Source organism: Periplaneta americana, chromosome 14 (assembly GCF_040183065.1).
Source record: "Periplaneta americana isolate PAMFEO1 chromosome 14, P.americana_PAMFEO1_priV1, whole genome shotgun sequence".
NCBI classification, from domain to species: Eukaryota; Metazoa; Arthropoda; class Insecta; order Blattodea; family Blattidae; genus Periplaneta; species Periplaneta americana.
The window spans coordinates 58,486,006-58,513,919 of NC_091130.1; the positions used below are offsets into that span (position 1 = coordinate 58,486,006).

A 27,914-nucleotide genomic window follows, 5' to 3' on the forward strand; every position below is an offset into this window, starting at 1 on the left:
ATTGGTAAAGCTCGAATGGAATTAATTTGTATCATCTCGTGGAGTGCGGCGACTTGTGACGGAGGATGGATTTGCTTGCTTTTGACACTCTGCAATTAATCCCATCCGAGCTTTGCAAGTTTTATTAGGTGCACACAAGATGCCTTTCTAGGAAATAACGAAACCACATTTTTTGCAGGCTCCTATGATTTTCACGTAACTGTACTTAGCATCGGAAAGGGTTGTTATGTACCCCTCCCAAAAAAGCTCGATTATCTTGGGCATTGCTACTGTGATACACCGTGCACTCTGATTATGAAATCACTCACTACAACTGGTCTGTCACCTCTCGCCGCAATTCAGCTGTCGGTGTGATTCCTGACGCACATGACGTCACTCAAATTCGTTATCAGAGATCGGAAACAACCCTGTAGTTATAGGACCCAATCGCGAATCTTCAGACTCATATTGCCAAAATACGATGTTACAATCACCAGTTCCATCGACGTCAATATGTTGACTTGTCCTAATTTTGAAGTATGTCAATCAGCAGGATCAATTATTTTATTATAGCCTATTATTATATTACGTAACCAATAACAATTCATATGGTTGGCGGCACTGTGTGGCAGCACTAGGGCAGCACTGCGTTTAATTGTTGAATCAAGGCCTGTAGCGAGTCTGATCACAGATTCAAGATAAGTTGGTTAGTTTGGTGTGATAGCTACGAAGGAAAGTAGGAAAGAAATATAATTTTGGAGATGAATAAGTCAAGGATTTTATGTGTGACTGCAATATTGCTTCTGTCGTTCGCAATCATTGTAATATGTAAGTTATTTTTTATAATGCCCATGTACACTACCCATGAAAAGAGAAGAAATCGGTTAAGTTAGTAGAGGACCAGTGAGCTCAGATCTCACAACAGAGGACCAACATTGGTTATAGCCTATTGTAAAGACGATCTCTTTACAGTTTGATTAAAGATATGCCTGAATTATCGACTAATTAATTATTTAATATTTATCAATAGAATGATGTTGTGGGGAAACAGGCATTCTCCATAAAATAGAAATACCTTTATTTGTAGAACTGTTAGAACTTCATTCAGCAAAACCATTTGTTTTAGCTAACACAGTAAGTTAAGCACTTTAGTCATTTAGCTTATAAATGAAGAAACAGTGTAGGCCTACAATATGAAATATTGCTGAACAAACATTACAAAAGAACGTAATAAAAAACAGTACATGTTTTTAAGTTCTGTGACAGAAGGAGTTGTCATGCTTCCCATCTCTCTCCCACATTGGCAGACTGGCTCCTTGGCGACATGGTGATGGTCGGAATCCATCACAGCTGGTTGAGAAGTCTCCAATCGGACTGTCCAATATGCCAAGATGGTGTAGATGTTTGCCGAGGCGATCGTACCCTGGAGAGTCAGAAAACCATATAATGTGAAATCAAAATTATTAAACGCTGAAGTTTACGAGATCTACCGTGGCGTTCCGAGCAGAACCAGGTCCGCGGGAGTTTGCGGTAGTTACCTTCGTAGTCTGCTTGCATATTATACAAATCTGTGACAGGTCAGTTAGATATGTATACCATACTAAGAAAAATAGAAACAGAATTATTGTTCTCATTCTTTACTACCATTACTACCAACATCACTTTTATTATCAAATCAGTATTTTAATACAAGCTCAAATTTGCTATAAGCCCATAGGTTAACTTTCACAGAAAATAATCCACCCAAGATTAATTTATTCGAAAAAATCATTTCTCCTGTGAAAACTCGTAACTCATTTTTGCTCGTTCGAACAACTTTATATGTTCGTGTAATCCCTAATTAGGCTACTTTGTTAACGCACGAAATCTCTTGAAGTAAATCAGTGAGGAGTACCGGTACCGGTATTTATACCTGGTTCACAAGGCCCTCGTCCTCATCGTCACATTTTTACTAGTAGGTACATGAGATAGGGAATAAAATAGCCTCTCTTGTGAAAGAAGGTCTAAAGCAGAAAATGGTAAGATGTGGACTAGTCATTGCAAAATATATCGGCACTGATATCACATAGGCGGTTCATAATTACATAAATGTCATATTAACAAAAATCACCATCTAAGATTAACTAGACACTAGACTAACCTTCCTGTTCTATCTAAAGACATACACACACACACACACATACACATAGACTACAACACACACGATAAAAGTCAATATGAAAGGCTTAAATCATGCTTATGATTCAGTCCTGGCTGTCAGCTGATTCCTTCTACCCGAGAAGGACGGATTTTGATTCCCGATAGCATATAGGCCTCTATATTTTCTCACAGAACTTGGTTTCCTAATGTTAGTTCTCCTCATCATTATCTCTATCGTCTCATCATCTCGAGAATGCTTGCAGTCTGAAAGGATACAGAAAACAACCTATCCATATCCAAGTTAGTAAATGTAAGTTTGAACCAAACACAAATTACATAGGCCTAGATATATGATAGAAAAATTAGTTATTAAATTGTATATTTATTATGTTTAATTACTATTTGTATGTAGATCAATTTTAAATCATTAAGTTTATGTACTTTTGTGAACTATTAACAATAAATACTGGGGTGTCCATAAACAAAAAAAAATATATATACAACTCTGTTGACATTTCTAATAATTACAGTATGTGTAATTTTACAATTTACAACAAATTTACAAAAGAAAAGAAAATTTCAGTGTTTATTCTTAACTATCGGTAATTAATCATTTGGGAAATTCCAAAGTAATTTCGTTTCCTAATGTGTCAGTTGCCTCAATTGAAGTTCTGGTTGATATTACATCTATTAACAGGCAGTAGCATACATTTCACTTAACGATATGTGTTAGAAAAGAACGATTGTTTGTCTGAAGTTTGATTAGTGTCATATGTAAATCAGTAGTAACTAATAAGTCAGAGATGTATCTCTTGGCCTAATTGCCTCATAAGTGGTGCCTTGTTGGTACTTGGTATCACTTGTGAGGTTCAGACCTGTCATCGGACAGTTGACTAAATAGCAACATGTTAGTACCGGTAGTAGATTGTGTTGGAAAAGTAAATACAAACTTCACTGCAGAAGCCACAACATGCAAGCTCTTTTTTCATTGGTTTCCGAGACCAAGAAAACCTACACTCTTTTGAGAAATCACAAGTGAGTTTGATTAATGAAAAATGGATGGAAGTTAATGCTGCAAGTGAAGTGGGTAGGCTTAGACACTTTTCATTTCATGTCATTTCATTTATTGTATTCCATAGATCTTACATTAGCAATGAAGCTTTAAGATGTGGAACAAGTCAAAATTTTACAAGAATACAATTACAATTTTTTTGCGAGATGTAGCGAGACTAGGCCGAGAATTCGCCAACAGATTACCTGGCGTTTGCCTTATGGTTGGGGAAAACCTAAAAAAAAAACCCAACCAGGTAATCAGACCAAATGGGAATGAAGTGAGGTGAGACCAAGAACTCACCGTAGATCACTCGGCATCCACCCCATCTATTCGACACTTCAAAATCTGTTGTAATTACCAGCGCTCTTATTTCCAACAAGCTATTATATTCAGTGATTCTAAAGCAGAGCTATTACTGCTACATATAACAACCAATCTGTTACCTAAAAGTAAAAAAAATAACTGATTGTTGGAAAATTATACACCATCTGATGAAGCTTAAGGAAAGGATAATTTTTCAAAGCATACTTGCACGCTATGGATTATCTGGTAATGAAACTGCTGCCTTCTTACTAAGAAGGGAAGTAAAAATCTTACAAAACCCCAAGTCAACTTTATCACTTTCAACAGTTAAAAGATTAATCAACACAAATTATCAAGATATAACATCATATCATTTTCATAAAATTTCAAATAATGTAAGATGGGAGTGTCTCACCGTGCAACAAAATATATTTCCTGAGTATCCAAGGAAAAGTGAAGTTGCACCCTTCTGATTATTCACATGGCATGACTGTTTGTCTGAACACTTAAACAAAATTGGAATTATTTCTTCGATACTTTGTTCATTGTGCAGTCTTCAGGAAGAAATGGATCATATTCATCTTCAGCAATATCCAGCCTTTTCCTCTAAACCCACTGTATGGGAGAAATATTAGAGAGTAAGAGAGTAATGGCTTTATTGCCAAGAACTCAGCATTAGTTAACAAAATAATGAATTTAGTCCAACATTAAGGATTTCTTTTTCCTTTTATAACACATTTAGAAGTCTCAGAATTATTTTTAAGAAGTTATATAATAATAATAATAATAATAATAATAATAATAATAATAATAATAATAATAATTTTTTATTTGAACGATAATAATGGTACATTTTTGGTTGGCACTCCCAATGAAGCAAAAGCTTGTGGCCGGGAGTGGAGTTTACATTAAATAATTAAAAAGTAATATTACAAGTTTAAGCCTAGACTAAAATAATTATTTAATTGTTTAATTTAAGTAGCCTAATCAATATAAATATGTAATCAAAAGTAAAGTGTTGAATATCAAAATAATAATACAAGAAATAATAATATAAGAAATACAATGAAATTATATCGGGTAAAACACAGAAGAGTTGGTTAACTAGAAAGTACAAGGAGTGATGACGCCTTTTAACAGTAATAAAATGAAAAAATATTAAATAGTGCAATTTTAAAATAAATACAAAATATTATGCAATAATATAATGGAGTAATATATCATATACATAGATGATATTTTAATTCTATTTGATTTATTGAATTTTGAAAGATTCATAAAATAAAATTATATATTCAAAAATTTCGTACAAGAGAGAAATATAAAAAAAATGAAAAATATCAAAAATGAATATATATATATATATATATATATATATATATATATATATATATATATACCGGTATATGTATATACTGTAGGCTATGTATAATTACTAGAATACTAAGTGAGTTGAAGTGCTTGCTTTTTAAATAATTTATTGCTGGAAGATGCTAATTTTGAATGTTTTTAATGAAGTTATTATACAATCTTGGATCGAAATTTGAGGTATGCCTTAGTTCTGCTTCAGAGTTGCATTTGGGTTCAAAGGACATGATATAATGTGTCTTCTTGTACTGTAACCATGGTCATAATAGTTATTATTTTTGTGGTAGTATTTTAATACGGTATATATGTATATTTGTTTAATATTCAGTACCGGTATATTAAATTCTTTGTAACTTATTTGAGACGTGTATGATAATTAATTTGTATCTTAATTCATAGGCCTATTTTTATTATTCTCCTCTGTAATAATATTAATGGCATGAGTGAAGACTTCATTGCCCTACCCCATCCTATAATGCCATATTATAGGATAGAATGAACTAAACTCAAATATATTTGTCTTAATGTTATATTTTCCATAAAATGTCTTGGTAAAACAAACTTATAAATTGTTTTACGTAGTTTAAGACACAGATAGTTCACATGACAATCCCACCGTAAATGTTGATATATAATAATACCAAGGTATTTTACTTGGTTTGATTTTTTTTTTTTTTTTTGGGCATCTACAAATTGCTAACTGAGAGCAATTACTGTCATGGATAACTAAATTTTGATTTAGATTGGTATGTATATTAATATTATTCTGCAACTGAAAATTACATTTGTTTCTTTCACAGATCTGTACTACTTGTTTACGAACAGAATAGGACTTCTGGATCCGACATGGTAAGTCACAATAGTTACAAAACCAACCTACATTTTATTCTTGTTTACACATAAAGAATGAATGGACTACCCTTGCCAGAACTGACAACAGCACTTAACAGTGCTTCCTCTTGTCAGTGTTGCCACTTTGTATCCTTAAAACGCAAATGTTGTAGCAATGTTTGAAAATAAAATAAATGAATTATGAATTAAAATAAGAAATTTATGAGAGGACAGTTCAAATCAACATCCACATCATTTGCTGTGATAATTACTGAAATGAATTTATGAACTTTTAACTGCAGTAACCTCAGTGCTTGTTGCATCTTAGATTGAATTCATACGGACCACAACTTTGCGATTATTTTGCAGTTTTGTGTGGTTGTGCTGTGGACAGTCAGGAATTAGTATGGAAACAAATGATAGTAACTCACACGGACCACAAACTGAAGTTATTGTCGACGTCTATCAATTTAATTCATATTCAAATGCGACGGCAAATAGCTAAGCTTGACATTTGAAATGCTCTTGCAATAGGCCAGCCAGAAATGTAACAGACAAATCCATATTATGACCAGAATATTGTACGAAATGGAAATATAAAAATTGGAGATTTATCCTTTGAAGAGGTGGAAAAATTAAAATATCTTGGGCAACAGTAACAAATATAAATGACACTCAGGAGGAAATTAAACGCGGAATAAATATGGGAAATGCTTGTTATTATTTGATTGAGAAGCTTTTGTCACCTAGTCTACTGTCAAAAAATCTGAAAGTTAGAATTTATAAAAACAGTTATATTACTAGTTGTTCTGTATGGTTGTGAAACTTGGACTCTCACTTTGAGAGAGGAACAGAGATTAAGGGTGTTCGAAAATAAGGTTCTTAAGAAACTATTTGGGGCTAAGAGGAATGAAGTTACAGGAGAATGGAGAAAGTTACACAATGCAGAACTGCACACATTCTCTTCTTCACGTGACAATTAGGAACATTAAATCCAGATGCTTGAGATGGACAGGGCATGTAGCACGTATGGGTGAATCCAGAAATGCTTATAGGATGTTATTTGGGAGGTCGGAGGGAAAAACACCTTTGGGGAGGCCGAGACGTAGATGGGAGGATAATATTAAAATGGATTTGAGGGATGTGGAATATGATGATAGAGAGTGGATTAATCTTGCACAGAATAGGGTCCGATGGCGGGCTTATGTAGGACGGCAATGAATCTGTGGGTTCCTTAAAAGCCATTTGTAAGTAAGAAAGTAAGCAGGAAACAATAAGTGATAATGAATCTGAATTTGAACGAGAATACTATTCTGATTCAAATCAGACAGTGTCAGTAGTGCTTAAAAATCATTTAATAATCTTGTGTATTTTGTTTGTAGGTTCATTGAGTCGGCTAGTCCTTACATGTGGGCAAGCATTGGTGTATCGTCCTGCATCTCATTATCAGTTTCTGGAGCTGCAATGTAAGTCAAAACAACAGCCTACTAACTATTGAAGAATGGTATGACATTTCACCAGAATTTTTTAATGTGGAATTTGTTGCATGTTATCTTCTTCCTCACTAGACAATTACTGAAGCACTTCCAACATGTAGAAAATGTAGGATGAAAGGTGAGTCATCATCTCACAATCTGCAGGATTGCCCAGTTTGAAACTACAGTAGAATTCCTCGTATTCGGCAACTGTGGGACAAAGCCAGTGCCGGATAGGCTACTGTTACTGCACAAACATTTTTTTTCCATGTTGAAATGTAGTAATTTTCATATAGATATTTAAAAATAAAGTTTTGAAATACGTACAATGTTTATTTTTAGTACCAGTACTGATTACTGTAATGTACATTCATCACTTCATAATTATTATAATACAGTAATATATAATAACTTAAAAAATACTAAAAGTGTTCGTAACTGTATGACACTTTTAAATGGTGGCCATGTGACGTGAAGAACAGTATAGCTAACGTCGCAACTATGAAGACGATGATGTAATGCTCAATGATTTGAACCTCTGTAACATATCTCTAATATCTGCTCGTTTATATATACTATCATTCGAATGAAAAGTTTATGCACTGTAGGAACAGAAAATTTCACACTTTCCTATTTAGACTCATTCAACACCCCTTCGAAACAGGCAAATTCAAGTGGTAAATTTAAAGATATTGTTTCGGCGCATTGTTTGCAAGGCCCAAGTGACAGCTTACCGAAGCTACTTGATCTACTCCTGGGACGTAATGGGGTTTTCAGTCTTATGTTTTCATGTATGAACAATGTAAAGAGTAAACACAATATGCAGCATGTGAGATCCACGAAAACCACTCACATCTTCGTCCAACTCTTCCCTTTCACATGAACGATTATATTATTTTATTTTTTTTTTTTTTGCCTAACCAAAAGTGCCATTGTTTTGGTATTGCCAGTTATTTGGGTGTCGGATACGAGGGATTTTACTACATATCAGACACAGATGCTTACCTCAGAAAACACATGTTGTCTCCCGAGGGGATTCAGGAAATCAAATCCAGTTTCATGTGAATGGAGGGTATTTTCTTCGTGATGAGTAGTGAAACCAATTCTAGTAACTCCTCAAACTTAAAATTACACATTCTTAAAATGTTCTTTTATGCAGTTGAATCCTCATCCGCAAACTCGATCTTAAAAATCTGAAGGAAGCCCCATTTTCTAACCCACTTCCGTTTCGTTTTGTATTTCATCCCCAATAAATAACATATGCTCACAAAATTCACTCACTCTCATCCTTAACAATCGTCATAATAACTCTCACAGTGGACCCAAGATGACAGATCTGACACCACAGGAAAAGTCATGTAAACGCAATAAGACCGTTGCTTCCAGCATTGATTAGAGTAGTGGTGACCAATTCACATGCTTTTCCGAAGCATTGTGTGCGCCCTCAAGCAAGCAAAGTAAGTCATGAGCAGGAATCCAAAGACATTGAAGGAATAGAAGGAGACACTTGCCTGCGATAACTTGAAGCCGTTTAAAGTAGAAGAGTAGCAGTATTATAGATTTATAGTGCACATTTGCCAAACAGACTGCAGAAATGGGAGTATTTGAAAGTCTGAATGGTCATGATCCATTTTCAACTTGCATAAAAACCTTTTATTTGTAGTAGCTTTCATACAATTGGGGCAAAGCACGAAGTGAATGTTGTTGTTGTTGTTGTTTTCTAATGCCAGGCGTTTGACAATAAAGTCATTTGACCTCTTTCACTCCAATATTTTTCAAAGATATTGTCATGGTCAGCCACTGAAGCATAGAATGTTAAATGTTTTTTTTTTTTATCCAATGCCACCAGGTTGTCTTTTCGACATTTCTGGTCTTCTCTCCTGGCCGTGGCTTAGTTGTAACCCACTTCTGAGGTTGGGGCGCCTGGAAGGCGGAGTTACATTACCCCGATGATGTGATAGGATGATTATGATAATGTGGTGCCAGGAGAGGTCTTAAATCTAAACTTAACCTAAATTCCAGACCATGGACGAACACAGGAATAATCCCCTTTAAGGAAAAATTCCTGTGCTCTAACCGGGAATCGAACCCGGGACCTCATGAACTATAGCCAGAAGCTCTGACCACTAGACCCTGAGGCTGGTCGATGTTAAATGTTATGTTTTATTTAATGATGCTTGCAACTGCAGAGGTTATATCAGCGTCGCCGGATGTGCCGGAATTTTGTCCCGCAGGAGTTCTTTCACATGCGAGTAAATCTACTGACATGAGCCTGTCGCATTTAAGCACACTTAAATGCCATCGACTTGGCCTGGGATCGAACCCGCAACCTTGGACATAGAAGGCCAGCGCTATACCAACTCACCAACCAGGTCGACTGAAGCATACATTTTGAGTGTTTCGAATCCATTTCTTGATTAGAGTTGCACAATGGGCAGTTAGGGGACTGATATATTCCAATTCTATGCAGGTGCTTGGCCAAATAGTCCTGGCCTGTTGCCAATCTAAATGCAGCTACAGATGATTTGCGTGGTAAATCGGGAATTAACTGTGGATTATGATGCAGAGAGTTCCATTTTTTCTCTTGAGATTGTGTTATCAAATTTTGTTTGTTGAAGTCTAAGTATGTAGATTTAATAAATCTTTTCACAGAGTAATACGTAGATTTAGTAACAGGTCTGTAAGTAGCAGTGCTGCCCTTCTTTGCTAAAACATCCGCATTCTCGTTTCCCAGGATTCCACAATGGGATGGTATCCATTGGAATACAATTCTTTTATTGAGTGTTATTAATTGAGAGAGCATTTTAGTTATTTCTGCTGTTTGAGATGAAGGTTGTGTCTAGAGACTATTGATGGAATAGCTGCTTCCGAGTCTGACAATATAACTGCATTTTTTAATTTATTGATGTGACATAGAAGATTCCTAAGACTTTCACTTATTGCAATGATTTCTCCATCAAAACTTGTTGTTCCATATCCAAGAGATCTATAAAGTGAGAAGAGACAGCACGTGACACCTGCAGCGGCACCTTGTTCTCTGGAGATCAAGGATCCGTCGGTGTATAAATGAAGCCATTTTTGTGGAGGGTGAATGAATGAATGAAATAGCCTTTGGATTTCCCGTGAAGGGCTATGGCCTCCTAAAAAGGGGAGCTCTTTAGAGATCATGCGGTGAGCTAATCCGCATGACGGTAGATTCAGTTCTATATAAGTTTTGTTCATCGTTCGTGTGTGTACACTTGCACTCTCACTCAATACTGGCAAACTGTAGCGATCTCCATTCTTCTCGGTTCTTGGCTGTTCTGGACCACAGGGGTCCAGCTAGGCTCTTGAAGAAGTCCGCCCATCTGGTCCCAGGTCTTCCTCGGTTTCGCCTCCCGATGCGTGGATCCCATGTGGTGGAAATATGCGCCCATCTGCAGCCTTGAAGTCTCGACACGTGGCCTCCCCATTTCCATTTCAGGCGCTCCCCTTGGTATGCCATGTCTCTGGTGTTTGTCATGCCATGTCTCTGGTGTTTGTCATCTGCTTGAGTCTGGTGTTGGAAATCTTGTCTCTGAGGGAGAGTCCTAGGATTTTCCTCTCCATTTTGCGTTGGCAGACCTGGATCTGTGTCTTCTGGTTCACGGTCAGTTTCCAGGTCTGACAGCCGTAAAGTAAGGTTGGGAGGATACAGGATTGCAGCATCTCCAGCTTTAGTTTGCGGTTCAGTTTCTTGTCAAGGAGTATGAATTGCAGTGACCAGAAAGCTCTCCATGCTGATGCAATTCTTCTTTTTATTTCTCTCGTCATGCAGCTTTTGAATCCGACCAATTGGCCCAGATAGATGTAATCTTCCACGTACTGTAATCTGGTTGCGTTGACTTGGATTGGTTGTGGTTGGCTGTTCGTCATGACTTGGGTTTTTTCCATGTTCATGCTTAGGCCTGCGTGTGCGCTGCAATCGCTTAGTTCCTGTATCATCTCTTGTAGGTCGGTGGCGTTTTTAGCGAAAAGTACGATGTCATCCACGAATCTTAGGTTCGTGAGCCGATATCCATTTATATTGATTCCATGTCTTTTCTTCCACTTTAGCTTACGGAATATGTCTTCAAGGAGGCTAGTAAATAGCTATGGTGAGATGGGATCCCCTTGTCGGACTCCTCTTTCTATTCTGAATGTTTGTCCTTCTCGTTCTGTCATCACGGTGGCATGCGAGTCTCCGTAGAGCTTAGTTAGGATGTTGATATATTTGTGCTCGACTCCCTAGTTGCTCAGCGCCTGTAATACACAGGAGTGTTCTACCGAGTCAAATGCTTTCTTGAAATCTATAAATGCGAGGTAGAGGGGAATATTGAATTCGTTCGTTTTCTCTATGACATGGTTGATTGTCTGTAGATGATCCACCGTGCTGTAACCTGAGCGAAATCCAGCTTGGTCTGGAGCTTGGTTGTCATCCAGTACTTTCGTGAGTCTCCTTGTGATTATCTTAGAGAACAGCTTGTAGATATTTGACATCAGGCTGATTGGACGGTAGTTGTTCAGGTCGTCCTTGGCACCTTTTTTGTGGAGTAGAATAATTCCATTGGTGGGGTACTGTCTCCGATTTGAGTATTTCGTTGAAGACTGCGGTAAGCGGTGTTAGCAAAGAGTCTTGACCGAGTTTCAGGTGTTCGTTGTGGATGTTGTCTTCTCCGGGCGCTTTTCCGGATTTGAGTTCCCCTATCGCTGTCCTGACCTCGCTTTGAAGTATTGGTGGGACCTCGTTGTCGTCTACGTTGTTCATCTGAATACTGTCGCTTGGATTCGCTTCCTGTTTGGAGCTGGTGTATAGTGATCTGTAGTAGTTTGTGGCTGCCGTCGCAATGTCTTCTCTTTCTGTTAGACGGTTGTCTCTGGGTCCCCGTGCTCCCAAGAGCCATTGCTTCCCACTTCCTCTCTGTTTTCTTGCTTTTCTTGTTGATTTACCTAATATTAATTGTCTCTAAAGACAATTGTTTCAGTATTTCAGTGTTTACTTCTGATTTCAGTATTTCTTCTGTTAAATTTAGATTATATTCTATATTTAATAGAGTTAAAGGGTTTGGTTTAATTTGTAAGTTTTCTTTTAAATTCGGGATGTTGATTTTCTGTTTTAATTCTTGAACCATGGATATGAAACTTTTTCAGTTTTTAATCTGCAGAGAGGACTGTTTGAATGCCAATTGTTTCCTGGTAATCTGATAAGTTTTTCATATTGGATCATTGCTTTTTCTTCTATTGTCATTTTGATGCTGTTAATATTAGTGAGAAATCTCATAGAATCTATTGGAGTTGTTTTGATTCCACCAGTAATAAGCATGAGAGCTTGGTTTTGAACACGTTCTATTTTGTTTATGAAAGGTGAAGTAATTAAAATTTCTTCGCAACATTTTAATCAAATGGCGTGAACCAGTACAAAAGATCGTAATTAAATTTTGTATAGACTATGTTTTAATAAGCAAAATTCAGAAGATTATTTTTAAGAGATAGAAAATTAAATATGTTACATATTTAAGTTAAAGGTGAGCATTTTAATACCGATAGTCGATACTGTTGATTTAAAAATGGGAATATGCAGTAATTGTACAATTCTTAAATTTGTTTTCACTGCAGCAGAATTAATAGGATGTAATATTTCAGTGATCATTATCATTACTGACAATTACACTGTTAACAATTTTGTATACCTAAGAATAATAGTTGCGCCACCAATCTTCTTCCAATTATGCCTACTTATTGAAATTTCTTTTAAAATGCATTATAAGAAGTAATAGGTTTTTCCGGGGTTTTTCCGGGGTTTTCCCTCAACCCAGTATGAGCAAATACTAAATAACGTAAGATGTTGATACAGCATCGTAAAATAACCTACTAAAAAAACTCACGCAGTACAGAATAGAGAGTGTGTAGCGTGATAGGAAGGAGTAACGACAGGTCCATCGTTTAGTGACAGTAGCCTATCTATCACTCCAATGTCTTTGGATCTGGTCTTGCTTACTACTCGTGTGTAGCGAAAAGTGCACAAAAAGCACGTCTTGGTCATCACTGGATTAGACAGTAGTGTGAACCAGTAACAGCCTCTGCTTGCTGTTGCTATTACCAAAGAACATAAATGGAAGAGACATTGTTTTATAAATATATCGTCGTTGTTCCTGCAATAACTCCTATGTGCAAAATATAAAATTTTTCAGCAGGAAGAAAAACATTTATTCATCCTATGGCAGCCGTACATAGGAGACTGTGAATTCTTACATTTTCGAAACAAAGAAATATAATTATCATTATTATTTTTTAATTAAATAATCTGCCCTCAATGAGGATGATCATAAAGATCCAGAATAAAAGCACTACAGAATAATTTAGAAAGACAGGAATTGTTTAATAAAAAATTCAGACAAAAAGCAAACCCAACAGAATCATCAATGGCCAAAATATAAATGGTAATGTAATATTTGGATTGAATCCTCAAGAATATTCAACAAAATTTTTTGAATTTCAAAAAATCAGAATCCGAGTGCTTTTAAAATATCACATGTGAATTTAGGAAGTGTGCCACATGCACCAAACAAAAGACCAGAAACATTCCACTGACTAGTGGGAATGTTATATTTCTCACTTAGATAAGGGATGCAGGACTCATAAATGGATTTCTTCTCCTCATCAACGTGTTGTGCCTGCAGGGCATCCCTCTGAAACCGGATTGTAGGATCAAGAACTAATAGGAGATTTTATTATTTGCTGTATCACTATTTAAGTTCTTTTTATTAGAGAAAAAATCTGAAAATCGATAAATATGTCACATAGGAGTTATTGCAGGAACAATGACGATATGTTCCTTGTGTAGCTTTTTGTTTCAAGGATTTTATAAATCATTCCACATAAGTAACAAATACTTGATACTTCTTTATCAGTTATGCAATAAAAGTGCCAACTCAGGGAGTTAAAAATATTTAACTTCTTGACCTTGAATAATTTTTTCATTTCTTATTGGTGTTCATATTTTGAAAACGATTACTTCAATTTCCTTTAGAGTAAATGTACAAATTCAATTCAGTTACTGATTATTGTGGAATTTTTTTCATCATGTACCATTAAAACTTAATCACGTGCATAAAATTTTACAACATCGATTTATTATATGTTTACAGAGGAATATATATCACAGGAACTAGCATCATGGGCGCAGCAGTGTTGGCTCCTCGGATAAAGACCAAGAATCTTGTCTCAATTATTTTTTGTGAAGCAGTAGCTGTATATGGTCTTATAATGGCGATAGTAATGACACAGAACTTCAAGGTACAAGTGTATTACTTTAACAATATAACGTACCCGGTATTGATTTACTAGGTACATTAATAATAATTAGGGACCGGATTTTTAATAATATTAATAATAATAATGGTTTATTTTAACTGGCAGAGTTAAGACCATTCGGCCTTCTCTTCCATTCAACCAGTGCGATACAAAAATACAAAATTACTATATTGCTAAGGAGCAATTTTTATGTAATATCAAGGTGTGAAATATGTACATATTTATGTAAGAAAAATAAGCTGAATATGTACCAAAATATATAAAATCATGAAAATATTTAATATCAGTATCTGGCAGGTATAGGATAGGTAAGACTCTGCAATTGTGATTTCATAGAGCACCTGATTTTTTTACTGCACACTTGACACCACTATTTTTTTCATCTGTAGTGAAAGCTTCGTCCATTGCAATCCATGATTTTTTTTTTTGTCATTAGGGTTGAAGATACAGGGGCCATTTTAGTTAGTTAAAAACAGTAGATAAACTCGCTTGCACTTTATACTGTAAGTACTAAAACTAGAAAACAGAGTGAAATGAATGACACAACAGTAAGACTTACTGCAAGCACTGTTTCGCTTTACTGGATTAGGAGAAAATAAGAGGAGATGTGGGACACATGGATTTTAGCTGCTCCCTGTAAGAAACAAAGTACCTATTTCAATCTCCAACTATAGGCATTTACAAACTGTTGTTTGAAAAGTGACATTCCTGTCTCATTCATAAGGGTAGGATTATTCCATCCAAGAACCATACTTTCTAATTTCTCGGAAAATACCATTTCCGTATAAGTCTACTAATTTTAAAGTAAAGAGGTCAAGCAATAATCTGAAAAGCTATTTATTTTAATCTTTCAACATTTTTCCAGTTTGTTCCTTTACTTCAGCTTATTTTCAAAAGTCGGCTACTTTATTGCGTCTCATGCCAGACTTGACACGGGTTTTCCCTGGAAGGATTAAGAAGAGGGTGGGTAAGGTTGCAAATTGCATGGAAACGGCTTGTTAAGATGTGTGCAGAACAATTATTGTACGAGACAAATCATGATGTCCACCGCATGAAGGCAACGCTACTTTCTGAGTGATTTTTGCAATACAAGGTAGTTGTATGAGAAAGGTTGCCTTTTGTTCACTCATATTTACATTGAGTGGTATGAGGTGAGTGCCTCTATTACTTCCTGGAACTAAGAATGTTATGTTTCGTCCCGAAATATATCCTTTTTTGGGTAGGTAAAAAGACTTTTTAAATCTATTTCAAATTTGTAAACTTCCCCAGCAGAATTTTTTTTTTTCTGTTTAGAGAAGTAAAAATGAATAAAACCCCTAAATATGTAGATTTATGTAATACCAAGCCATAATATGTAATGTGGGGTAAATGTGTAAAAATATGTAGTATCAGATTTTAATATATTAACCTAATTACAAGATTCGCAAAGATTTGTTATTTATATACGGTTAGGTTGAAAGGAATATAATATGTAATTACATAAAAATCCGGTCCCTAGTAATAATAGGTTGAAATATAAAATTCTCCCCCAGAAACAGATCTAATTTCAGTTATAAATTGTACGGTATAAATAGATATATAAAATTAATATTCACAAATCAGTGGCGTATGCAGAATTTTGTCGGTGGGGAGAGGAAGGGGGAGGTATTATTAAAATTTTTAGAATTTACATTATCGGTATTTAAAATTTTGTGTATTATTATTATTATTATTATTATTATTATTATCATTATCATCATCATCATCATCATCAGCTGAGTTTTCACAGGGGGATGTGAAACTATAGTCCCGTCACTCTAATTTCCGGCAGCCAATCACATTGCAGGTCGGCTACATTTAAACGTGTGTGTCTTGTGATTCGCTTATGAAGACGTTATTCATTTCTTAAGGCTCGATAAATACTTAATATAATCGCCCGCCATTTTCGCTCTTTCGTTGGCGTTCGCAGAAAGCACACGAAGACGTTATTTGCTGCTCAATTATTTACTGAATTACAGTGCGTTTGATTTATTATCATAGGAGCTACGACATGATAATGTTTAATGGTGTGGCAAATACATTCCTCGTATGGTAGCTCGGCAACGAAAGAACAAAAATGGCGAACGATACTACCTACCTAGACTTTATAGAGCCTTCACTTCCTAAGACGTAAGCAAAGAGGAGGAGTCACGCTGGGAATAACAGCATCGCAACTATAGCATGTACAACTTCTTATATTTACTATTTATAATGTGTAGGTAGGCTTTTGCATTTTCTGGAGGTTTTTGTGTTGTACTCGATATTTCTAATAATCTTTTTTTTTTCAGGAATTTAACAAAGAAATGGTAAATAATGATGTGAATGCTTATAAAGCAAACTGGCAGGCTGGATACTCCATATTTGGTGCTGGTTTTTCTTCTGGATTTGTTAACATGGCTTGTGGTATTGCTGTAGGAGTAGTAGGTAAGAAAATGCTGATATATACTTGCTTCGTTGTAGTTCATTATTTACGATAGTTGTTTTGTAGTTATCCAGTGATATGCATATAATGGAAGTTTCAAACCAGACATGACTAATCCACATGAAGTAGTTACGAAGATATTTAAGATTAAGTTCAACTGCTAACTGATAAACCCATATGCTGCCAAACTTAATCAAACAATTACAGCCTTCAGCAGTTAAGGAAACAGTTATTCATACTTATCACAAGGAGATTAAGATAAGTAAGTTGATTAAGATGAAGAACTTGATTTTTGTGATATTAGAGATAGTCACGTCTAGCATGAAACCCTTCGTTTAGGCCTACATTACTCAGTAAAGATCACCCTAGTGATGAAGACAACAATTTTTACAAAATCTGTACCAATATGTTACTTTATTTTGTGATAATGCATCGTCTGTGGCAATACCGAATAAAAATATAATAATAGCCACAATATTCGGCTCAATTAATGTCATAAAATAGTAATTCTACTCTAGCTGATATGTACATCCTATTACACGGAAAATTGACACTCTCCTGTAGCATGAATTTGTCTAAGTGACCTTCAGGTTAATGCAAGATTCACAAGGGGAAATATTATACATCGAAGTTCGAGGATGAAATTAAGACGTAGCAGTGACATATCATATATCACGAAACGACATATTCCCTGAGACAGGACCTGCCATGACAGTTGCTAGCAATACGAAGGTGTTAGTGCATGACTGCTCAGCAACTTTAATCTCAGATTTATAGAGCAGATTTCGTACTTCTCTGTCAAGCAGCTACTCAGTTGTCCTTACAAGGCTGAGTGAACCCTGTTCCACACTCCTTTCCTTTGTCAAACGTTGATACTGAATAATACAAGGCAATTTTGAAGTAAGGAACCATTTGGTTCTTATGCATTGGAAAACTGTAGGTGCCAAAAAGTTCTATCTGCTTGCAAAGCTTGTTCATATATGAAATAATGAATACCTAAAGTGTTATATTCTAATAAAATAATGTTCAATACTTCTATATGTGTTCTTTATTTCAAAACAGTATCCATTTACCTGACATTTGTTGACTGCCCTGTATTAAACATCAAACTTTTAAATGTTCTTCTGAAAAAGTCTGATTTATTAGATAGAACACTTAGGTTCCCATCTTGCGAGTTGTTGTGGGTAATTCATTTCACACAACGTCATGTAAAATAGCATAGCTCAGGCAGTTGGCTCACTTGCCTTCTGATCTGGAGTAGTAGTTGGGCTCATTACCTGGTTGGTTTTTTCCAAAGTTTTCCCAACTGTTACGTGAATGTTGGGTAATCACATGGTGCATCCTTTTCACCCACTCTTTCTAGCACAGCTTCATTCTCCATATCCACATTTCAAATGCTTCTAGTCATTTCTCTTCACTATACTAGTATGTCATACAACTGTAACCATAGCAATGGTAACTATGGCAACAGTAACTATGGGAATGATAGCCATGGTAATAGTAACTATGGTCATGGTAACTATGGCAACAGTAACTGTGGGAATGATAACTATGGCAACAGTGACTGTGGGAATGATAACCATGGCAACAGTAACTGTGGGAATGATAACCATGGCAACAGTAACTGTGGGGAATGATAACCATGGCAACAGTAGCTATGGCCATGAAACCATGACAACTGTAACTATGGGAATGATAACCATGGCAACAGTAGCTATGACCATAGTAATCATGGCAACAGTAACTATGGCAACAGTCACTATGGGAATGATAACCATGGCAACAGTAGCTATGGCCATGGTAACCATGAGAACGGTAACTGTGACAATGGTAAATATGGCAACAGTAACTATAGGAATGATAATCATGACAACAGTAACTATTGCCATGGTAACCATGACAACAGTAACTATGGCAATGGTAACCATGACAATGGTAACTATGGCAATGGTAACCATGGCAATAGTAGCTATGTATGTATGTATTTATTCACACTGCAAATGGGTAAATGCCCGGTGGCAGTGGTAACTAATTACACTCAATAATGACATTAATAATAATGATAATAATAATAATAATAATAATAATAATAATAATAATAATAATAGTAATAAAATAACAACAATAGTATAATAATAATAATAATAATAATAATAATAATAAAATAACAACAATAGCATAATAATAATAATAATAATAATAATAATAATAAATTAAATGAAGCACGATCACTTAAAATAAAACTTAAAGTAAGTCCAATTAACTATGGAAATGATAACCATGACAATAGTAACTATGGCTATTTTATGCATGACAACGCTAGCTGTGAAATGGTAACTATGGGAATGGTAATCATGGTAATGGGAGCTAGGGCCATGGTAACTATAGCAATGGTAACTATGGGAATGGTAACCATGGTAACAGTAGCTATGACCATACTAACTATAGCAATGGTAACTATGGCAACAGTAATTGTGGAGTGGTAACCATGACAACAGTAATCATGGCAAATGTCATCTCGCTATTGATGCTAAATAACCAAGTAGTTAATACAGCGTTGTATGATAATGACTTAAAAAATAACAGTTTTATTAGTTACTGTGAGTATGAGAAGGTATATGCCATTTACATTGTGTCAGTTTTTTTAGTTATTTATTAAAAGTTACCCTTATGATTTTATTTGACTTGATTTGAGCTCTCTGCCCAAGTTTCAGTCGTGGTTACCTTAGTTTTATTCTTGTATGCAGGTTCAGGAGCTGCACTTGCAGACGCTGCCAACCCAGCACTCTTTGTAAGGATTCTGATAGTGGAAATCTTCTGCAGTGCCATTGGTTTATTTGGATTGATTGTCTCTATGGTAATGGTGAGTCTAATTTCACACTTTCTCATTAGAAAAGTATTGTGGTACTGTAAAAATCTATTTCGAAACTTACACGGACATGCTTGCTTTGGTCATGCTGTCTGTCCTACTGTGTATACAGCGATTTCTCCTAAACTGTTGGTCATATTTTGTTTACAATCGGAATCTACGAATCAATTTAACTGAGAATGATAGACGTGGTCTGTAAGAATGTAATAATTTTTAGTAAAAATTAATTGATCTTTATTTGAAACCAAAAACACACAGTGGGTACCAGAGCCTATTCAACTTAAATAATAGTCAGATGGTTTTCTGAGTGGTTTTCTTATTATGTAGAAAAAACTGAGAAATGAGATAGATTACTTAATACATACGGGAAAACGTTGACTAAGAGAAGTTACAATAATTACTTTCCATTGCAAAATTTTTATCTAATTCTATCTTCGTAGTGTATCAGTGGCGGCTCCTGCATATTTCTTAAGAGGAGGAAAGAAGTTAACAGCACGAAATGACACCTTCTTGAATGAAACATGCTACAAATTAGCCTACATGCATACATGTAAGACCAGGTAGTGTTGGGGTTGGCCTTCCCTTCTGTATAGCAATAATCTGTTCTTGTAAACTGAGTTTCCTAAATTGTCCAAAATATATTATGTTCTTACTTCCATTCATTGTTGAATAATTGCGCAAATTAACAATTACAAGGAAATTCACAACCTCGTAGCATTTTTCGAGCACACTACAGCATCACACGTGTTGAAAGAGGCTAGCTACTAACTCGTAACCGGAACCATTTTATGGAAATGGGAATGGGAAATAATCTGAGGAAAGCGAGAACACTGCACCCACCCACGTGGTCTGTGTTGCCACATGTACATTTTACAAGTTCAGTATCACATGCTTTTGAAGAATGTCAGTTCTTGTAAAGTCATACTATCATTATTGTTCAAAGCTGCTGGTGGCCGATTAATTTTTTATGTTAAAAATGATGTAGTTTGGAGTACCTACTTTCAGTTTCAAATATATTTGTACAAAACTGACAACTTGGTTCTTGCCCTGTCTAGTAAACAATGAATAGAAGTGAATTTCAGGGGCCAACTACGTAGAACTACTTCCTCTTTGTTTTCCATAAACCCGACTTTAACTTTCAAATATCCACGAAAGTTTCAAACCATGAATAGTAGCCTATATGAAGTGCAATGAATAATATTTTTGATTTATAATTTTAAAAAAGTTTACATGGTGTCTTTCATAGCGTTGTGTTAAAACTGTTTTTGTTGTGTCTCCTCCTAGATGTGTTATAGTCCGGTTGAATGCAACATCGTTAGGTGGCAGCGGTAACGAGCTTGCTGCACAACCAGTCGGTTTCTATTTCCCGCCCATGACCGATTCAGAGGAGGACTTCCTCCCTCGCCGTTCATTTACTTGCTTTAAAACTCTGCTTCTTTCTCTGGCTGCTAGTGCACTGATGTCTATATGTGTTAACTGCAGTAGAGGAGGAATGGAGTGCCTTTCCTCCACACAGACAATCTCGCATCTTTCTCACAGTTTTCTACAGCACATGAGCGCGCGTCGTTTAAAACTCGATCAACCGAGTTTTTCTTATAGCTGTGAACTTAAAAATTATCGAATCTTCCTCGAATTTCAAGGCACATATTTTATTTGGTATTTACTTTCAAAAGAAGAAAATGTGAGGAGGACGTTCCTCCCTTCCCTCCCCCGAGGAACCACCACTGTAGTGTATCCAGCTATTTGCTGACAACACGTGTTCCACTATGTTTTACTATGAATTTCCTCTTCTTACAAATGATGGGTAAAAAGCACGATGCTGGTTGTATATTTCAGCAGTCACATTCCAAAGATGAGGTGTATTCAGTATATATTGGAGAGAATTATCCAAGGTTACAGGGATTGCAGAAGGGTTATTGTCAAACACAGGAAGGAGACCCATTAATTGCCCATATTGAGGACTTAATGGAACCGGCCTGAACAATAACCTAGTGTCCAATCTCTACCTTCTCGTGGTGCAGCTTATGCAAAATGAACTAACAGGATGGGCTACCCACCAAACAGCACTGGTCAGCTTGGTGGGCTTATGACCGAGACTGATCCTTTCTCTTTTCTAGTATCAGCCTCCCTTTTCTTTCCTTTTGCTCTTTCCTATCCAGCCTCCCTTGGCTAACTCTTGTTCTTTTCGACTCTGATGGTATTAGAGCTAATTTTTTATAAAATGGAGCAAAAAATGAAAATGACTAGACCAAACAACATTTAGTATTACATAAAATTTGTTATTAGAATTACCGGTATATATTTGAAATTGTTAATAGTATATAACTTGGACATATTGTTTAGCACATTATTAACTTTGTGAATTATTATTATTATTATTATTATTATTGTTGTTGTTGTTATTGTTATTATTATTATTATTATTATTATTATTATTATTATTATTATTATTATTATTATTATTATAAAATGGAGCAGTGTCCAGATATGGAAGACATTATTATTATTAAGAGAAATTTCCGCACATTTTTAAAACCTTATTTCTATGTGAGTGAACTACTGAAGTACCTACTGGTACCTGTATTTATTACATAAACAGGGACAATGCCAGAGGAAAGAGGAAAGACTTTGGTTAACTTTTGTCCATCCTATCTATTCCTCTTCCCATATGACACAAACATTGAAAGTGTACTGTAGCTAAAATTCGTTTCAGAACATTCAAATCCATTTAATCATTTGTGTAATTGAAGAGTACAGTGGAAAAACAATCAAAGTGACAGTTCTTTTAAGGGTGACGTCGTCATCTAATTCAGTATATTACTGCAAAATTTATTGTTGTTCCTAATGAAAAAGTAGGAAAGGATGACTGTATCCGTGATGATAATTATTTTTGTATAAGAAAAACATAAATTTTTCAGTACCGGTAATATACTGAATTAGATGACATCACCCTTAAGAGAATAATTGTGACCTAGATTTTTTTCCCTTTACTCTTCAATCGTTGTTGTACTTAAATTTTCTCAGGATAGTTACTTCACAGCATAAACTGATAGTGTTCATGTTTTAATTAAAATATTCTTTCAATTTTAGCTTCAACTGCTATTTTATTTTTCGAGTCCAAATAATACACAGATAAAAAAATGGAAACAAGGAATGAGAGTTGCCCATCCAAATGCCCCTTACTCTACATATATTATGAGAAGCATAAGGAGGAGGAAAAGTAACCGAGTATTTTGCATTAGTCATTTTAAGAACTCCAGCTAGTATTCATCTTTATCTTTTGACGAAAATCAATTCTCGAACCAGTAGCTCTATTTTGGTATGTTTACAACAACGAAAGAAATTTCAACAAAACCCTTTTTAAAAATAGTATACTTCGGTATACAGTATATGTGTCCGGTAGAAATTATTAAAGCAAATACATTATGACTCGGGGCTTAATTTTTTTCTATTAATGTGCAATTTCAGGTCAAACTCGACCTAACGTGGACTGAGAGAGTGTTGAATTAAGAAAATGTCGAGTTTTACGGACTGGTAGAAGGGTTATATAAAACACATTATTTCATAATACAGTATCTACTGAAAGTTCGAGAGTTTTCGAAGGCAGCGTTCGAAAATTCAAACCTGTCCCATCACAATAAGAATAATACAGTGCATAAGATTTGCTGCTGATATGGTGTTGTTAGGTAACAGAAGAGGAGATGATACCAAGGGATATGCAACTGGAGCTAAATGACAGCTGTGAGCAGTATGGAATGAAGATCAATGCAAATAAGACGAATACCATGTTTATCAGAAGAAAACTAAAGATGATAAACGTGTGAATTCAAAATGAGGTAGTAGAACAAGTGGATAGCTTCAAATATTTGGAATGTACTATAAACAGTAACATGAGCTGCTGGCAGGAAGTCAAAAGAAAGATAGCAATGACAGAGGAAGCTTTTAATAGATAAAGGAGCATCTTCTGCGGACCTCTGGAAAAAAGAACTAAGGAAGATATGTGGACATTCGACGAAGTGAAGAGAAACGACTAGAAACATTATTTTGTAATGTGGATATGGAGAAGAATGGAGCAGGTAAATGGACAAACAGAATAAAAAACGAAGCTGTGGCAGAAAGAGGGATGAAGAAAGAATGGGAATGGTGAACAAGAGAAAAGTTCGAGACAGAAGTAGATATCAGATGATAGACAACTTTAAGAGACATGAATCGTATGCAGAGATTAAAAGAAAGGCGGAAAATAGAAAGGATTGGAGGATGCTGGGTTTGCAGTGAAAGACCTAACCTTGGGGAGAATACTGTGAATGAATGAATATGTGTATTGTATATTTGACGGTGGCTATGACAGTCTGCTTACGACTAAAATAAATTGACTTGAGTTAAATTAAAATTAAATTTCGGAATATGTATAAGAACTTTCTTGTGTTAAATTTTAAAGTACCTTGTTAACATGTTTCGACCTATTTTCGGTCATCTTCGGAACTGATCGTTGTTGGTCTTAGCACCTCTTGTTTCCTGTGTGGGTGCGTTCGTAATGTAGAGTCAAAGAGTGTATGTGTTTTGAAATTGAGTTGTGTGTTGAGAATATCGTTGGGATGTGTTTTCGTGTGTCTGTATATTTCATATTTTTCTAGTGTGTTGAGTTTCTGGCTTTTTGGTTGGATGTGCAGTATTTCCATGTATGTGTTGATGTCTCTGTAGGTGTGGTTGGCATTTGTGATGTGTTCTGCATATGTGGAGGTGTTTTGTAATTTTTGTATGGCTGTGGTGTGTTCTTTGTAACGTGTTTGAAATGATCTGCCTATCTGTCCTATGTAGAAGTTGTTGCAGGTGTTACATTTGAGTTTGTATACGCCTGTGTGGTTGTATTTGTTTGTTTGTGTGTTGAGATGTTTTTGTAGTGTTATTTGTTCTGTATGCGATGTTGCAGTTTAATTTCTTGAATGAGGTTGCAATTTTATGTGTGTTTTTGTTTTCGTAAGTTAGTGTGATGTATTTTTTGTGTTCTTGTGTTTGTGTTGTATTCTTTTGTTTTTTGTGGTTTTGTTTTGTCTTACGTACGGTATTACGTTGTCTATTATGTTGCGATTGTATCCGTTTTCTTGTGCTATGTATTTGATTGTGTTTAGTTATTCGTTGTAATCCTGTAGGTTCATTGGTATGTTGAGTAGTTTGTGTACCATTGTTCGGAATGCAGCTTGTTTGTGTTGTGTTAAAAGTTGTGTAATCAAGATGTATGAAATTAAATGTTCCCCATCATATTTAACACTGTGTTTCTAAATTTATCTCAGGCTGGAGGTGTTATGATGGGAGATGATGCTGCATATTGACAAGAATATCGTGAAATGTAAGTGTAATGATGCACATACCATGCTCATGATTGATCTATGCTCTAAACTAAAGAAAACGGTAAATACTGGTAATTCTGAATAGAAAAGTTCCACACTTTATACTGGTAATAATAAAAGTATTATCTTAACCCACAAAAATGTAAAATATTTTCATAAATATCTCTTAATTATTGGCGTCACTAGCATCTGATTGGTGGGGACACTGAGGTTTCCTCCAGATCCTTAGCTGAGAAACCAGACAGTCATCCTCATTAGACGTGTGTTATAATTAATTGGAATCATAAAATATACTGGTAAGTATTTTTCAACCCTAAATTACCTGTTATTTATTTATTTGCAATAAATATCCAGTGTTATTATACTGCATCAATAACTTTGTTGTTAACTTGTTTATACCGGTATGACAGTAACATTGGTCTGTGAAATAATAAAAGGAAGAACACTGTTTTAGTCCTAAACAGTTTCGAACATATTTTTCCTTGCATCATTCTTGGAAATAAAAGTGTTTGCAATCTTCTCGTTGTCAATCTCATTCAGTACTTGTCTGTGGATGTGACACACTGCTAGATGGTTGAGCCTTTTTTGCGTCATAGGTTGACCACAAGTAAGTCTTGAGTCTGCGTAGTGCAGAAAAGTTCATTTCAGCTTCACAGCTGGACAGTGGGCATGTCAGTAAAAGCCAGACAAGATTTTCTACATTTCGGAATAGACATGTGAATTCTTTCGTCATAGACTTCAAAGCTTCTCTAGCATCATTTAAGCAGGAAATCTTGTTCTTTTTTGGAACAACTGTATTTCCACTTTTAATGATGTGTCTATTTCAGGATAAGATGCTATCACATCAAAATTTTTCCTTTATATCAGAACATGTTTCAGCAGAAGTTGTTTCTTTCCACTATGATGATTGGGAATTCGATTTTGAAGTCCCACCACAGCTGTTTTATCACTTCATAGCAGTGGCGGCTGAAGCCACTTTGAGTAGTACCGGAACATTCAAGTCAGAAACGAAAAGTAACGATAATGTATCGTTTTATATAGTGAATATTTTATATTAATAATAATAATAATAATAATAATAATAATAATAATAATAATAATAGACCTACTGTCATTCTCTGAGGAGTTTAGTGCTGAGAGGAATGCGGTTCCGACTAATCTAGCGCGGTAGTGGAGTGGGAGAGGACAGTGACAGCGGCAGTCTGGAAGGAAGTACAATCATACTGAAAACATTCGCCAGTTTACGAGAGCAGTAATGCCTATTAGTTTTCTAACGTATTTTTGGCGAGATAGAGATACAACCATTCGTACTTACGTGTTCAGAGAAGGAAAGTATTGTAGAAAATTTGATTTATGTATTATTTATTTATTTATTATTCATTTATTATGGCCTAAACAGATTCTTACTTATGTACCGAGAGGAAAGAGGAAATTGGGAAGACCACGCAAGCGCTGGCATGAGACCGTAACAAATCCTGTAGGGTCTAATACGTGAGGGATATGATGATGATTACTTATTTATTATTTATTATGGTGAAGTTAACATCACACCACCAGAAATACAAATACAATAAAATAAATAAAAAGAAAAATCATAATGCAACTACAATAATATAAATGAAAAGAAGAATCATACTATAAAATTTAGTGATTAGTAGAATTGAATTAAATTTGTAAAGTAATAAATTTAAATATACTGCACTACTGAACTCACTTGAGAAGTATAACTACTTGATTTTGTATTTTAAGATATCACCAACAAATTATTTTCGCATGACATTATAGGAATCTATTTTTCACGATACCAACCACAAATGTTCTAAAATTCCAATAGAATAAAACCAAAAATTTTCCACAGCATGTTTCCTTAAAAATGACTTGTAACAGTGAAATATTTTAATGAGTAATTTATATAATATTAACATAGCTAACATCATGGAGAAGACTGAAGACTGCATATTTTTGTACGATTAATACTTCCCACTCCGCTCGGCTCGGCTTGGCTGTAGCAACAAAAGAATCTACCTGCAACCCCCCGCACTGATGGCAAGAATACCTCAGGTCCCAGCGCTAAACTCGTCGGAGGAAGACAGTAGTATTAAATTAATATAATAAATTCACGGAACTTTGAAGTTTTCTGAACTGTTCTATACTTGAATTCTATTTTCTTGTAATTTTCAGCAAAGAGTTCAATGACTCTGTCTAAAATTGGAGATCTTGCTGCCACAAGTGAACTAAATCCATCATACCTTTCTTAAACCAATGCCAGACGCATTCAACACGAGGAAAACAGAAGAAAGAGTTTTTAATATCACATGAATAAATCTATTTGTTTTTTGCATAAACATTTTATCGCCTTTTATTTACATATTTATGTTCAGATCTAGAATTAATCTTTCCATATTGTATTGTATTGTATTTGATTGCCAACATTTACATCCATGTAATGTGGACCTCACAATTTTTGTATCCGGTGCCACAATTACGTTCATTACAGATATAGCTTATATAGACGCTCTTATAATTTGACTTTAGATCCCATTTAAATTGATCATTATTTCCATCTTAAAAAAAAAACTAACAACTTGATTTAGAACATTAAAAAATTCTCACCTTTAAAAACTTAACAACTTGATTTAGAACATTCTAAATTGCCACTTCTACGACTTTGTTTTTGATTTTCAGTACACTTATATCGAACACATACTGTTTCTGATAATACTTGTTACTAAAACATACTACTCCATTGTCCAATAAGTTCATTATTATGTCTGTTTGTTGTATGCAATTCCTTTTT

General features: G+C 35.2%; 1 protein-coding gene across 1 annotated transcript; it reads left to right on the forward strand.

Annotated features, from left to right (window-relative positions):
• Window positions 1–636: 636 nt before the first annotated feature.
• Window positions 637–27,626, forward strand: LOC138713341 (V-type proton ATPase 21 kDa proteolipid subunit c''-like). Its single transcript, XM_069845363.1, has 8 exons — window positions 637–807; window positions 5,644–5,692; window positions 7,057–7,140; window positions 14,295–14,442; window positions 16,767–16,902; window positions 19,648–19,763; window positions 25,061–25,116; window positions 27,299–27,626. The coding sequence occupies exons 1-7, from the start codon at window positions 741–743 to the stop codon at window positions 25,097–25,099; spliced, it is 639 nt and encodes a 212-aa protein (XP_069701464.1). The 5' UTR covers window positions 637–740; the 3' UTR covers window positions 25,100–25,116; window positions 27,299–27,626.
• Window positions 27,627–27,914: the final 288 nt, after the last annotated feature.

What these genes read in the sequence shown, in the direction of transcription:
- LOC138713341 (XM_069845363.1), top strand. Translation starts at nt 741, where the DNA reads ATGAATAAGTCAAGGATTTTATGTGTGACTGCAATATTGCTTCTGTCG. An exon ending in TCAGTTTCTGGAGCTGCAAT is followed by an intron (nt 7,141 to 14,294) that starts GTAAGTCAAAAC and finishes ATATGTTTACAG; the next exon opens with AGGAATATATATCACAGGAA. An exon ending in TAATGACACAGAACTTCAAG is followed by an intron (nt 14,443 to 16,766) that starts GTACAAGTGTAT and finishes TTTTTTTTTCAG; the next exon opens with GAATTTAACAAAGAAATGGT.